The sequence below is a fragment of the Mesoplodon bidens genome (assembly GCF_964165515.1).
Source record: "Mesoplodon bidens genome assembly, chromosome: 7".
Taxonomy (NCBI): Eukaryota; Metazoa; Chordata; class Mammalia; order Artiodactyla; family Ziphiidae; genus Mesoplodon; species Mesoplodon bidens.
Genome location: NC_138164.1, coordinates 45,264,267 through 45,279,123, shown reverse-complemented (window position 1 = coordinate 45,279,123; position 14,857 = coordinate 45,264,267). Strand labels below are relative to the sequence as shown.

Below are 14,857 nucleotides of genomic sequence, written 5' to 3'. Positions count from 1 at the left end.
TCCTGGTGGAGGAAATAATGCACAGAAAGGCTGGAGGATGGAGATGCAGAGGCTCACCAAGGCAAAATAAGACCAGGCTACCGGGTACAGGGCAGTGAATTCTGGGCTTTAACCTAAAGAACAAAGGCCAGTGATTGAAGAGTCAGTTTTCAGCTTGGGGATCTTACTACCTCCTCTACTATTTCTAATGACGGAGAGTTGGAATCCTTTAAAAGCTAAGATGTGTAACATAAAGGAAAACCTTAGATGCTTTTCACAGACATTGCTCCTACCTAAGTCTCCATCTAGCCCAGATGGGCCCTAGGATCTAGCCATCTCTTCGTCCATCCATCCTAGGGCTGGTCTTACCAGATAGTGGCATATCTTGGGGCCCACACTTTTCTGTCATTTCCTTCTGCCCATTAGGCAGAAAAAAGACCTTTGGCTGCTGCCTCTTAGTGCCCTTGCTTTAGTGACTGAGGGTTGGGTGTCTGTGTTCAGCCTCTTATTAGTATGATTATCTTCTTGAGTCATGAGCTGCCCGAAGCCGGCAGTTGCCTGCCAGCCCATCACGGTGCCATGTCCGTGAGTTATTAGAAAGGTTTACGAGGCCAGGATAAACAGCATGAATCAAGAGGGAGAGACAGGCCTCCCTCCTCCTGCCTACATTGCTGTCACTCAGGGAGGATGCCAGAAGGGGTTGGAGTGAGCGAAGGAGAGAAGGGGCGGGAGAAAGGGAGGAAAGAGGAGAGAGAGAGGGAGGGAAACAGGATAAACAAAGGAGGCTTGGAGAGAAGGAGGAAGCCAAGACAGAGAGGGGATGAGAGCAGCTCACTTTCCACCACCATTTGCGCTGCCTCTGAGCACAACCAGGAAATTCAGGCAACACGCAGGACTCTACCTTCTTTCTGTTGATGACCTGCTACCATGGCGTGGCCTTGGGTAAGTCATCTGCCCTTCAGTGAGGGCAGCCAATTTTGCTAGACATTGGCAGGGCTGCCAGCTGCCCTGCACATGCATAGATGCCACGCATAGATGCTTGGGCTGTTGAAATGGCTTGGAACCCTTCCGAGGAGGTCTTTTGAGAAGTGATGAGCTTGATTCCATTCTTCTCAAAGTGCACTGATGCTTTCCAGTTACTAACTTGTCACCTTGTGTGCAGACAGGTCACCACATTAGAGATTGCTGGAATGAATAAATTACCATCGGCACTTCAGGATGCCAGTTTTAATCACAGTTGAAGACTTCGGGGGACAAATGCCTTTGCTTCTCTGGTTATCTTCTCTGGGGCTGTAGCCAAAGACCCCCTACCCCGAGTTAATAAATTCAGCTCTGAGGACCAAGCTCTTCTTCCTTCTAACCAGCAGAATCAGAGCTGCTATTATTGCTCTAAGTATTTATGACAACCACAGAAATTCTTGAGAATTTAAGTTGAAGGAGAAGTATTTAAATTACATGAAATTGGCAACTAGGAGGTCCAGACTTTTTTGCATTTTTATTAAACATTTATTTTGAGTTTGGGCTGAGTCATTTGATCTCTTCCCATGTTTTCTTTAGAGGGTCATGAATAGGCTTCACCCCATTGGTTTATTTTGAATGTTGTAAAATGGCAGCATTAGGCTTATAGGAGCCTAATGTATTCAAGGAGCACCTGACTGTGGTTTAGGTGACAGACCATGAAAAGGAATTAGAGGGATAATTAGACCAAATCCCTTGGTTTTGTTTATCCAGAAGGTATATAAATAATCTTTAAAATGACTTCTCAGGATCATAGTTATCCATCCTTCACTTTAATGAGCACTAATGAACTGGGTGTTGATCAGAATCCAGTGCCGTATGACTTTGGCCATCATGAGTATCCAGCTGGAAGATACCTTGAGTGGCCTTGATTCTCAAAAGCCATATCAGTGTTGTTTATCAAAATCCAAGGTCAGAGTGCAAGCCTGCCATAATTTCCCATGTATGAAGGAGTGCCATTTGTCAAGGATCTTTCTTTTTTTCCACCTTCAGTACATACATTTATATATACAAGTGAAAGAGCAGCTGCCCCAAAATAGACAGTAAAACTTTGATTCATTGGAATGCTCAGAATACTCCTTAGTTCCCCTCAACAAATACATATTGAGTGGCTACTGTGTGTCAGGCACTGTGCTAAGCTCTAGGGTTATAGTAGAAAACAAAGCAGATGAACATCCTTGTTTTTGAGGAGTTTACATGCAAGTGACACATCCTGGCTAATTGTATTTTCTGGTGAACTGAAGAACAAACATCCATGAGTTACCCCATTCATTGGGCATCCTTTACATGCTTTTTAAAGGCTTTATGGCACCTCTTTTAGGAGTAGGGAAAAGCAGGTTGAGGAAGCTTCCTAAAATGCCTATCCCGGTGTTCTCAAGAGCTGAGAAAACTCAATTGGCTCTCTGAAGACCGAGGTCTTCCCAGGTGGGTCATAAGCCTGAATATGTATTACTTTGGGCCAGTTCTAAAGATGGTGTAGATCAGGCTGAATGTATACTAACCAGTCTGTCTCTGGTAATTAGATTTTTAAATAATTTCCTGCCACTATCTTGCTTTCTTATTTTTTACTTCTCAAGATAGAAACACTAGAAGAAAAAAACCCAATTGAGGTAACGGTGAGCTATATTTAGGTTCAGGTGTTCTAAAACCTTAGTGTCCTGGGACACTTTGAGTCTGTTATCCTTTTCAGACACTTTTCAGTGTCTTTTCTCTTCATGGAAGTTTTACGTGTCATAGTCATTAAAATTTGATGTGATATATATATAATTTTTTAATGCAATTTTGCAAACACTTGTCGAGCCCTAAGGATACAAGTGTGAAAAACAAAATCTACATGTCTGCGTAGCTGGGGGAGACAAGAAAAGGAGTTACACATTAGGTGATTAACAGCAAAGTAGAGGCAAGTCCAGGGCACTGGGAGAGCAAAGAGACCTAGTGTCTCACTGTTGTGGCCTCTCCCGTTGCAGAGCACAGGCTCCGGACGCACAGGCCCAGCGGCCATGGCTCACAGGCCCAGCTGCTCCGGGGCACGAACCCGTGTCCCCTGCATCGGCAGGCGGACTCTCAACCACTGCGCCACCAGGGAAGCCCAAGTCCGTAATTCTTCACTGTGAACTCCTAGCTGGGTTTCTGGGCTTAACTCAGATGGAGACATCAAAAAAGGGAAATTTTATTTTATATATTTTTACATAGATGATAAGAATATGTATTATTGGATTAATGATCTCTGCCATACATAGAACGCTCACTGTGTGCTACGCACTGCACTAAGCAGTTTACTGGCATCATATAATCTTCTCACAGCTTCTCCTGTGAAGTAGGTAGTATTAGCTCCATTTTATAGATGAGGAAACTGTGGCCCAGAGAGGTTGTGTTACATGGCTGAGATCACACAGCTGAGAAGCTATAAAGCTGAGCTTCAAACTGGGGTATCTTCGCCTCCAAGCCACTACACGTACTGCCTTTCTTGTCGCACTGTATTTGCAAACTCAAATGTCTTGGGCTGTGTCTTGCAAGGATTCCTCCATACTTAGGGTGAAATACATTCACCATGGGAAGCTGGGCCTTTCTTCCCTGTTATTTATTTGATTTCCAGCTTATTCAGTACAGCTTCTTTCTATCACTTCCCTAAGTAGGTAGGTAGGTACTCTTTTGACGTCAATAGTGTGTGTTCCAGATCTAATCTGGACTTCCTGTATGACCATGGATGTGCCATCTTTAAAGTCTCACTCTCTTGTTCTTCCATTGGCCTCCACTTCGGGAATAGAATCAGGAGAAACAAAAGCAATCTTAGCATTTCTGGCTAAAGACAGGGTGAGATGCTGTCGTCTATGGCTTTTGTCCCCAGGAGCTGTGTTGTGGCTGGATGGATCCACTCTGAAGCACCCTATCTTTTGTGGGCAAGTTGCAGTTGCCTTTTTAAGAGCCTAAAGCACAGTCACAGCTCAGGCTGTTTCCCAGTCTCCAGACATTTCCACCATGCCCCATCACTCCAAGACTGTCATCAATGCAGTTGTCTCTGCCTTAGATGACAGCGACCTTGCCCCAGCTGTCCCTGGAGGGCGGCAGCTCGATGAGTAAGTCCTGAAGCTTGCTAGATGCGTCTCAGTATTTCACATGCCTGCGTTGGTTGGACAAACCCCAGTATGGGCCTTAGGAGTTTCTTGGCCTCAAGGGTTCTGAACATCACTACTCAAAGTGTCTGTGATGATTATTTATTTTTCTGACTTGTGTTTCTTTTTTCAGCAAATGAGAAGATTGAAGACATCAATGGCTGTCCAAAGAACAGATCGCAAATGGTAAGTGGTACACGGGCAGTGAGTGTTTATGTTATGTTAGTAAGCCCTGCCTCTAAATGATATTGACCATCTTGAAAACATTCACACCACAAGCTTTACTCTGGGGGATTATATTAATAAACTAACAGCCATTTCCAAATAGCCATGGTTTGCTTCTCTGACATTTGTTGGCATTTACTGGAAGATGGCTGTGATTTTTACGTAGGTCATGAGACAGCGAAAATGAAATATGGTCCTTGCTCTTAGAAACAAGTTATGCAGAACTGCTGCAAACGTACCCTTGTTTAGAACTTGGGCTGATATGACTCTTGGTTTTTTCTCAAAGGCTCACATCAATTTCTGTTTGTGTATATTTGTGCTGGGGCACAAATGGAGTGATGGTATCATAACAACCATCAGAGATTGGGGCGTGTGGTCTGATTGCCTTTAAAGGTTAGAATGATGTGAAATCAGGACTGTGACAGGAAATGTGAAATGTCCAGTCACATCCAGACCATTCACAACGTAACCTTGACAAGTGACATTCTCTCTGGCGTGATATGCTTAAGCTCTGATATTATAATTTTAAAAAATCTTTAAAAATCTATTCTGTTCTTGTTGCATGTCCTGCACATAATCTTTGAATGAAAATTCATGATCACTGTTGAGTTCAGGGAGCATTGAATTGTGACACAATCTGAGTGCTTAGTTTTTCCCTTAGAAATGCTTTTCAAATATGAGTATTTCCACAAAGATTGTATATTATCAGACTCTGTTAAGATGACGCTAATACCTGTTTAAAATATGAAGATGGCAACTGAAGGACGACCTTTTCTCCTGGACGTTAATTTGCTTCCAGAAATCTAAAAAAAAGGCATAATTTGTTTTCTAACCTCACCCTCCTCCCTTTGAGTAGACACAATTGGATAGTCTCATTCCAGAATACACTGAAGTGATTGGCCTTCCTTGGGTTTACTGTTTAATTTTCTGAATTGTTTGTTATCCCAGTGAGTGGACAAGATAGCCTTTTCGTCAACTTTTTATCTAGATACAAAAAGTTTCTTATTATAAAGAGGAGTGGGTGTGCCTGGCGGGGGCAGAGGATGTCATTTTTCACGTTAAATTCTGAAACAAGTTTCTCTTTTTTGTTGTTCCACTGGAGATTTTGTTTCTTTTTGTTTCATCCAGAGAGCAGCCAGTCCTCACATAGGAAAGTCCCCATGCAGACATCTCATGGCTGCTTTGACTTTTGGAAAAGCTTGGCTGCTATTTTTGCCAGAGCTACTACAGCTGTCTGGTGTATTAATAATTGAGAAAATTTGGAAGATAGAAGACTTAATTTTAGTGCAAGCATTTTACACATGTAGTCATAGCTTCTCATGAAAGAGATGTAGTATTTCCGCCTGGGATAGAGACGGATGTGTTTGTCCCAGCCCATTATAATGCATATGTGCAACTGACAGTTTAAAGTAGTGAACCTTTTATTCTGTTTGGTGCATTTGTATTTTCTATACCTTCTGTTGGAGATGTTTGCTGTTAAAGTCCACTTTCAAGCTTACAAAATAATACCGTCACCTCAGATTCTTCTGTGCCAATTTAGTTTATGTAAATATGTTATGTATAATGCTACATAGCACCAACGCAATTTTGTGGTTTCTCTGTAACTCTTTCAGCTATGGAAGTATTGGGTTTTTCTTCATGGACTGTGTGTTTTTTTTTTTCTTTTTTTTTCTTTTAAGAACACAGGAATATAAAATCCTAAAATTGTCTGTGGTAATTAGTTCCAGCTCAGGGGCCGGGGGGCAGACAAGGTCTGGTGGTAAAAGTGGCAGAGAATAATTCAGCAGACAGGATGTGAGTCCAGGAAAATGTCAGAACCTCCACCACAGTCATTCCATTCTGTAGGAAATGAGAAAGGCGATGATAAGGAACTCGGGGCCATTGTCCTTTCACCTACATCACAAAGCAATGGCAAATCCATAACGCAGAACTCACCTAGGGGCACACAGGAAGTGCTGCTTACACACAAGCACAGGTGGTGTTCTGGCTCATAGACACCTGTGTGTATGCGTGTGTGAGCACATACAGAGTTAAAGCATCTCTACTCCTGGGAAGTATCATTTGGGAAGATGGCGTAGCAGATGAGCCACCATTTCTAGATTCCTAGAAGGTTAAACTCCCAATTAGGCTTTATTTAGGGCAGCCAATGATAAAGATCTGTTGTTGTTTGCTAAATGTTGCCTGTTTGGAGGAGACCAGAAGGGAACATATATGGAGAGCATCATGTTGGCAAAAGGAAGATGATGCACAACGAGAGAATTGGAGAGTGTACCTGCTGGGAGGGTAGCTATGACTCCACTGAAAATCATCAGCATGGGGTTATTGTGCTCACAGAACACAGAGCATCTTCAGAGGCCTTAAATAACGGAGACAAAGAAAAACAATTTTTGCTTCAGAGCAGGGGGGATGGGTGCTATTTCAGTTTTCAAGGGGCAAATTATTTCATTAGCTAATCGGTGGGTAAGCACGAGAGCTTTAGTTTTACAGGTGGGGTGCCTCGTCCTCCTCTCGTATCCCCCTCCTCCTGGCCTACCAGGCTGCCCGGAGCTCTCTTCTCCAACTCCTGAGCTCCAGGCTCTGCTTCAAGTTCTGCTGTCTTCCCAGAGGATGTGGAAGTGAAAGCAGGCCCTTGTGGCATATGGACTAGAGAATTCCAGAGGCCTTGAGGCACAAACATTATGGGCGTGGCACTGTATACTTTTAGCCTGTCAGTCAGCACACGGCCACAGAGTGCCGACTAATGCCAGGCACTGGACTAGACCAGGTTAGTATCCCCGTGAACAAGATGGGGTCCCTGCCCTCAGGGAGCTCAGTGATGAGTGGGCAGGAGACCAGAGAACAATTAGAACACTGGAATAGTGCAACTGCTCCCACAGACATCTGTGCATGGCACAGTGGGGGCCATTCCACTCCAGGACAAGGGGAGGCTTAGGAATAACTTTTAGGGGTTGAGTCTTGAAAGGCAAGAGGGTTCACCACAGGGAGTGATGAGTGGAAGACGATTCCCATTTCTGGAGATTCTGTTCACCTGAGGATATCCTGGACCCTGCAGAGGAAGGTTGGGCAACATTTGTTCATGGCTCTTACTGTGTGCCATCAGCTGTGTCTGGTGGGACTCTTCTGGCCTCTCCTCAGTGTCAACCCTTTGTCCTGTCATATCCGAGGTGAGGAATAGGCCGTGGAAGAGACCAGAGTGCGACAGACCCCAGAAGCATGGTGGTCTTTTCAGACCTGGGCCAGGTCTTCTGTATTCATCGTCACTCCCCAGGTGGCAGCGCCTCAGGGAACAGCCCCATTGGACCCTGGAGTGAAGTTTTCTAAAGGAAAATACCCATGGCGATCAACTCCTGTGGATGAAAGTTGAACCATGGGATGTGAGAAATGGTGGTTAATATTGTTAATATCAGCCCTCACAGGCATCCACGCGGTGCTTTAAGGCCTTTCACTCTCCTGGGCACACTCGACCCTCCCGCCCCTGCCGTAGGCCAGTGTATCAAGAGACACTGGTGCCGGCAGCTGGAGGGCTGTCCCCAGGGAGAGGCAGAGCCAGGACCTTTGGCATCTCCTGTCACCCTCTCGTGGCCCTCGTAAAACAGGACTGTGCCTGCAGCCGAAATGCAGAAGCGTGGCAGTGGCTTCCCTTTCCTGAGCAAGCCTGGCCTCGGCTTGTGTTGCTGTGTTTCACTCTGACATAGATGCTTTGGGGGCCAGATCCTCGGAGACGGAGCTGTAGAAGCAACATTCCCCCCACCTCCTCACCCCCCCAACCCATCCATTTGGCCCTTAAATAGGTTTGCGTATGTGCGTCAGAGCTGGTTAAAATGTTTCGTCTGTTTAGCATTGCCACGGCAACCCATGGGGCATCTTTTTGCCTTTCAAGTGGTGTGTTCAGCAGGGTTACGTGTGTGTTTGGAAGGAGAAACATTGATTGGAGCACAGCCAGTGGACGCTGGGGCTGCCACTGCCTTGCGCCTTGAACCCACTGTGCTCCAAGACGCTGGCTCACTTTGGAGCCTAGGAAAGGAGCAGCAGGGGGTGGTTTTCTTTTTTCATCCTTACTATTTTAAGTGGTTTGGCTTTGCCTTGTTGATTAGAAGAGGTGCAAAGTTAGGAAGGCTGCCTGTCCTTTCAGGTGCTTTCAGTGGAAAGCCCTGGCCTGTTTTCTGCTCTGGCCCGGGGTCATCTGGGACCTCGCAGTGCTCCCCACCTGCCTGCCCACCTCCTCCTGGGCCCTCAGGGAGTCCTGCCTTCTTCCCTCAGCCCTTCTAGGCCGAGGGCCTGCCTGGGCTTAGGAACCAGACAGGCCACCTTCGAGTTCCTTCTCTGCTCTTCTGTGGCCTTGAGCTAATTATTTAACCTCTTGAAGCCTCTGTTTCCTGTTCTGTAAAGTGGGATTGATAATAATACGGACCTCATCAAGTTTTTGTGAGGACTAATGAGGCAGTCAAAGTGATAACGACAGATGACAGTAATGATGGTGAAAATAAACCATAAAGCCAAACAGTGTTTGCCGTGTGCCAGGTGCCGTCCTAAGTGCTTCACAAATATCCTCTTAGTTCATCCTCCCAACAGCCCTTTGCGGTAGGTGACCTCATCACCCCCCTTCTCCATAGCACGTGGTCAGCCCTCAGTCAGCGGTGGTTTCCCCAATGATGATGGTTTGTTTTAGTAGCCATTCAGGTTCTGGGGGACATGGAACCCTTGGGAAATCTGAGAAGAGCTCCCGGCCCTCTGCTCCCCGGATCACACATACCCCGGAATTTTGCATACGGCCTGAGCAGCTCACGGATCCCAGAGGCCTCTGGGGCTCCACAAACCCGCACATTCGATGCCCCTGCTGGTCTTCAGGGCGCTGGTCTGCTCGTCACTGTGTCCTTTCAGAGGCCCCTGTGGAAATAGCCAGCAGCTAGGTTCCCAAAACAAGAGGAATTTGCTCTTAGACACAGAAGGACAGGACACTGGTTTTCAAACTTCTGTTCCATGAGCAGAACCCCCCCCTTTTTTCCCCAATAAAATTGTATGTGGCACCCCACATGTGAAAGTGACAAAAACTGCATTAGTGCTTTACATAGGATTAGGCAGCCCAGGGAGGGCCATCGTAGCATCTCCCTTTCACCTGCCTCTTCCCTCCCCCTCCCCACTGTCACATTGGCCCCTGAAGCCCCCTTTCAGAAGGCCAGCCCCTGAAAATACACAGTGCAATGAAGCCTAGGAACCCCCTACCCGGGCATCAGGTTCCAGCTCTGGATAGATCCAGCCCATTCTCTGGTCCTCCTAAGTCTCCTGTAGGAAAAGAGACCATCAACTAGGTCATCTTCACCTCTAACTTCTGGAGGTTACAAGGCATCAGGGCTAAGAGCATGGACCCTGAAGGCCAGCTGCTTGTGACCCAGGGCATGTTCCTTAGGCTCTTAGGGGACCAGTCTCTGTAACGGGGTTAGTAACAACACCTGCCTCCCAGGGTGGTTTTCAGGTGTGCATGAGACCATCTGTATGACATGCCCGCAGGCTGCTGAGCACAGAGGAAGCACACAGTTGATGTTAGCTCTTAATAGGATGAGGTTTTTCAAGATACCTCAGTATTTTTAAAGAAATAGATGTTTCAAGACTGGCCAGCCTACCTTTGGGTGAGGGGGTTACCACCGTGGCCCTGGCTAATCCACTTGGCCTCCTGGCACTGTACTTCCTCCCCTGGGAAATGTGGGAAGTAACAGCCCTATGAATAGGTGCAATTATTGTTTGTATTTTGCACGTGGAGACTGAGCTTTAAAAGTTTTTTTTTTTTTTTTTTTTGCCTCCGACTACTTGCCTAGGAGGCAGACCTGGAGCTTGAACCCAAGTTTGTCTATTTGGAGAGCCTGTGGTGGTCCCTTCTGCAACAGAGAAAGGGCATAATAGTCTCCACCTCACCAGTCCCTTATTTCTCACTCGTGAGCACAGTAGAGCCAGCTGGGTTTAGCTGAGAGTTAGTGAGAAGGGAGGAGAGTGAGTATTTCTGGAGATTGCCTGAGTTGACCTGTCGATGGGAACTCAAGAGCTGAAAAAGGGGCAAGTGGCCCCCAGTGAAAGGCAGCCTCTTGAGAAGCCCAAGAAGAGCCCTGGCGCCAGGTACCTCCGACTGCGTTCTGCACAGAGCTTCCTGGGCCAGGAGAAGGCTGTCTGTAACAAGATCAGGTTTCCAGCCCCAGTGACCTTGAGCCCTCCCAACAGCTGCCAGAAAGCCGGCCACATGCCTGGGGAGTGCCTGAGATCCTTGGGCAGCTGAGTTGCCTCTTCCCTGGGCCCTTGGACCTATTTTTACATGGCCCTAAGGGCACACACGTTACAAAACCAAGAAAGAATGAAGGAACGTCCACGGGCCCCTTAGAATTTAAAACAAAGTGGAGAGTCCAGGGCCAACATGGGCAGGAAGCATCCACTGCTTCCCATTCAGGGGGTACATCCAGCATCACTGCATGTGTTGTGGCTGACATTCTCTTTCAAAGATGGCGGCCATCTCCATGTCTGTCTCTTACTGCTTTGGTCACCTCTCTGTTCAAAACCATCATTGGCTCCCCATTTACCTCTCCATACTCTTCAGCACACAATAGAAGGGACTTCACAATCTAGTTACCACCATCTCCTGCCACTTGGCCACTCAAACTCTATACCCCAGCCATACTGGAACTTGGGGTGCCCCAAGGAGGCCCTGTACTTTCATGCCTTGTACTTTGATGCAAGCTGTCCAGTCTGCCAGGAAGACCTGATGATTGTCCCACCTGGGCAGTGTAACCTTGAATATTCAGGTTAACTGTTAACTCAAGTAACTGAGATAATTAGGTGCCTTTTGTCCCTAGGTGTGAAAGCATGTCTCATAACCTGCTCTTTGTGGTTGTCTGTTCAATTGTCTTCTTGAAGGAGATGCTGTATCTTTCACCTGAGGATCTAAGCACCTATCACTTAGATGACTAGCATATAGTAGGTGGTTAATAAATGTTGGGTGGATGGACGGACAGATGGAAAGACCAAAGAGGGAGCTGGCCTGGATGTGTCCATGGGGCTAGAGGATTATAACATACTGTTCTTCTCATATCATTATCTACTGTTGAGCAGTGATTTGAGCGCTGGGTGTTTACTTGGAAGTTCTTTATGGGATTTAAGAAATGGATATTTAGCACTATTCTAGAAGTGTCTTTCCTTCTCTTAATTCTTTTCTCCCATGGTTTATCCAGAGGATCCAAATAGAACATGGCAGCTAATTTTTCGTTTACTGAGTTCTTTTATGTTGCTTGAGGTAAGCATTTTTAGACATCTTTACAATTACCAGAGATGATTAACATTGATAATAAAAATGAAGATAATTACTGCTCTGAGTGATTTACATGTTTTAACTCACTTTATTCTCGTAACAACCCTATGGAGTAAGAAGTATAGTTTGTTCATTCCATTAAAGGCTATGGAGATCTTGGACCCTGGTGCCATTTGCTGTGCTCTGCCAGGGGCCAAATGTGAGGCACGTTGAAGAACATCTCATTTTTTCCCCCTCATACTGTAGAGCCTAGGGTTATTGCCCTTGTCCCTGATTCTGTCCGGGTTTTTATATAATATTAATAGCAAATACATATACAGTACATTGGGGCAATGTTTTAGACATTTTATCTGCATTATAACTGGTTTTATCTTCATAAAACCCTATGAGAGCAGGTATCTTTATTATTTCCACTTCACAGGTGAGGAAACTGAGGCAGAGACAGGTTTGGTAAGTTTCCTCAGGTCGCACAGCTAGTAAGTGACAAGCCTGGGGTTTGAACCCTGGAAGCCTGGCTCGAGAGTCCATTCCCTTAACTGTTATGCTAGCCTACATATAAGGAAATAGATGGAAGAAGAGAAAATGACTGACGTGGAGGTGCAAAAATTATATTTGTAATACTGTCTCCTCATGTAGGTAAGGGCAGAGCTTTGGGATGAGGCATTCCATCATGGCAAGGAGATTTGGGATGAAAAAGAATAAGCATGGACTCTGGAATCAGGCAGACCTGGGTCTCACATACTGGGCAGGTGTGCTGGGCAAGTTACTGAAAATCTGAGTCTTTTTCCTTCTCTGAAAAAGGGAGATAATTATGGAAGTTGCCCCCAGGGTTGCCAGGGATGAATGAGAGACGGTATTAAAAGCACCTGGCTCATGAAGAGAGCACATTAGACTGTCATTCCCTTCTCTGTTGACAAGTCACATATTTCCTAACTATTAACTTGTGCATTAAAAAGGCTTTTCATATTCAAAAAGTAGGTACCAGTGTGGTAGGCTGAACAATGGACCCCCAAAGACGTCGACATTCTAATCCTCGGAACCTGTGAATATGTTCTCTTAAATGACAAAGAGGACTTTGCAGAGGTGATTAAGTTAGGGATTTTGAGACAGGAAGATTATCCTGGATTATCTGGGCAGGCCCAATGTGACCACAAGGATCCTTCTAAGAGGGAGGCAGGAAGGTGAGAGAGAGATGTGACCGTGGAACATGGAAGCAGATCAGAGGAGAGAGAGGAAGAGAGGGAGGGAACATGGGGAGTGTGGGGGAAGGGGAGAGGGAGAGAATGAACGAGAGAGAATGAGGTTGGAAGATGCTACTTGGCTGGCTTTGAAGATGGAAGAATGGGCCATGAGCCAAGGAATGCAGGTGGCCTCCAGAGCTAATAAAAAAGACAAGGGGACAGATTTTCCCCTAGAGCTTCCGGAGTAGATGCAACCCTGCGGACTCCTTGATTTAGCCCACTGAAACTGATTTTGGACTTCTTTTTTTGTTTGTTTAATTTATTGGAGCATAGTTGATCCACTCAGTTATACATATACATATATCCACTCTTTTTTAGATTCTTTTCCCATACAGGCCGTTACAGAGTATTGAGTGGAGTTCCCTGTGCTACACAGTAGGTCCTTATTAGATATCTATTTTATATACAGTGGTGTGTGATTTTGGACTTCTGACCTCCCAGAATTTTTTTTTTTCTTTCGATCCCCAACTGGGGATTGAACCTGTGCCGCCTGCAGTGGAAGTATGGAGTCTTAACCACTGGACAGCCAGGAAAGTCCTTATTTTTTTTTTCCTCCCACAATTTTAAGATAATAAATTTATGTTGTGTTAAGCTACTAAGTTTGTGGTCATTTGTTACAGCAGCAGTAGGAAACTAATACACTCTGGGATTCAAGCAAAGTAAGTCTGACTGTATTAAGAAGCTGTTGGGGTTTATAGCAGAGGCTCATTTTGCCACTGTGTGCCTGTTAAGTTTCTGAGTTGACTGGAAGTTGCCTCCCTTGATAGAACACTTTGGAATGGAGTTTTGCACATCTGTACGTTTACTGCAGGTCATTGCAAAGAAGTGTGCGAAGACAGAGGCCCCCATTTAGTTTCCAGCACTGTGACCATATCATGGGCTGCCTCAGATACTGAGCTCAGGTACTGGGAGTGGCAAGTGCCATTTCGTCTATTATTTAGAAGTGGATACGTGGTGTTCCTGATGTGAATGTAAACTCAGGAGTAAGTACTATGCTCCCTAACGAATGTGTTTGTCTTGTAATTAATACGACATTTAAGCACACTTTATGAGAGACTTATATTTCATATGCTAGGTAATCCCGTCAAAGCTTTGTAGTACATATAGAGTGTTTTTTTTATCTTTTAGTTCAATGAAAAGCTCCATATTTCCAGCACCTGGCCTAGTGCTAGGTACGTTGGAAATGCTCAGCTAATCTTTCTCAGATGAATGAGCCAAACAGTAAATGGTCCAGCCATCTGGGAGCTTCCCAGAGAGTGGGACGATGGTACCCCTCAAGGTTTCATATGTGAAATAGTAGGCACTTTAAAATGCTATCAAGAAACTTAAGTAATGCTAAACCAAGAAATTCCCAAATCCAATCTTTTATAAAAGTGTGTGGAAGTGATACCATGATAACAGATGATTTTCATTAATAAGGGAAGGAGTGTTTGGAGGTTTGGCAAAACGTACTCTAGCCACTGGGCTCCAGCTTTAGTGAGTAGGAGAATCACCTGGAGGGCTTGTTCAAACAGTACTGGGCCCCACCCCCAGAGTTTCTGATGCAGTAGATCTGGGAAGGAGCTGGAGAATTTGCATTTGTAACAAGCTCTTGGGTGATGCTGATGCTCCTGGTTTGGTGACCTTACTTTGCCAACCTTATCTTAGAGCCGAATAAAAAAACTTCTTTTGGGATATGGCTGTGCAAATATGCATTTAAACATCTAAGTCTGCAAAGTTCTTTAAATTTTAAAAAATTAATCTCTCTAAAGGTTTATTTAATTTTAACTAATTTTTTAGGAACGCTATGTATTTTTGATTGAGATATAATTGACATATACCATCACATTCATATCAGGTGTACAAACATAATGATTCGACATTTGTATCTGTTGTGAAGTGATCGCCCCAATAAGGTTTAACTAAATATTTTGAATGAACCAATCAGTTTACTTTTTGGAAGGATAAGGACGCCTTAGACATCCTCTTGTCTGAGAACTGTGGTAAGTTCTAAG

The 14,857-nt window shown here is 45.1% G+C and overlaps 1 protein-coding gene across 7 annotated transcripts in view; it reads left to right on the top strand.

Moving 5' to 3' along the window:
- Positions 1 to 14,857, top strand: part of NAV2 (neuron navigator 2) — a 770,197-nt gene that overhangs the window by 497,471 nt on the left and 257,869 nt on the right. For all 7 annotated transcript variants that reach the window (XM_081241078.1, XM_081241077.1, XM_081241076.1 and 4 more), the window contains exon 3: positions 4,243 to 4,295. In XM_081241078.1, the coding sequence (XP_081097204.1) occupies positions 4,243 to 4,295 (53 nt within the window). The remainder of the gene's footprint in view (positions 1 to 4,242; positions 4,296 to 14,857) is intronic.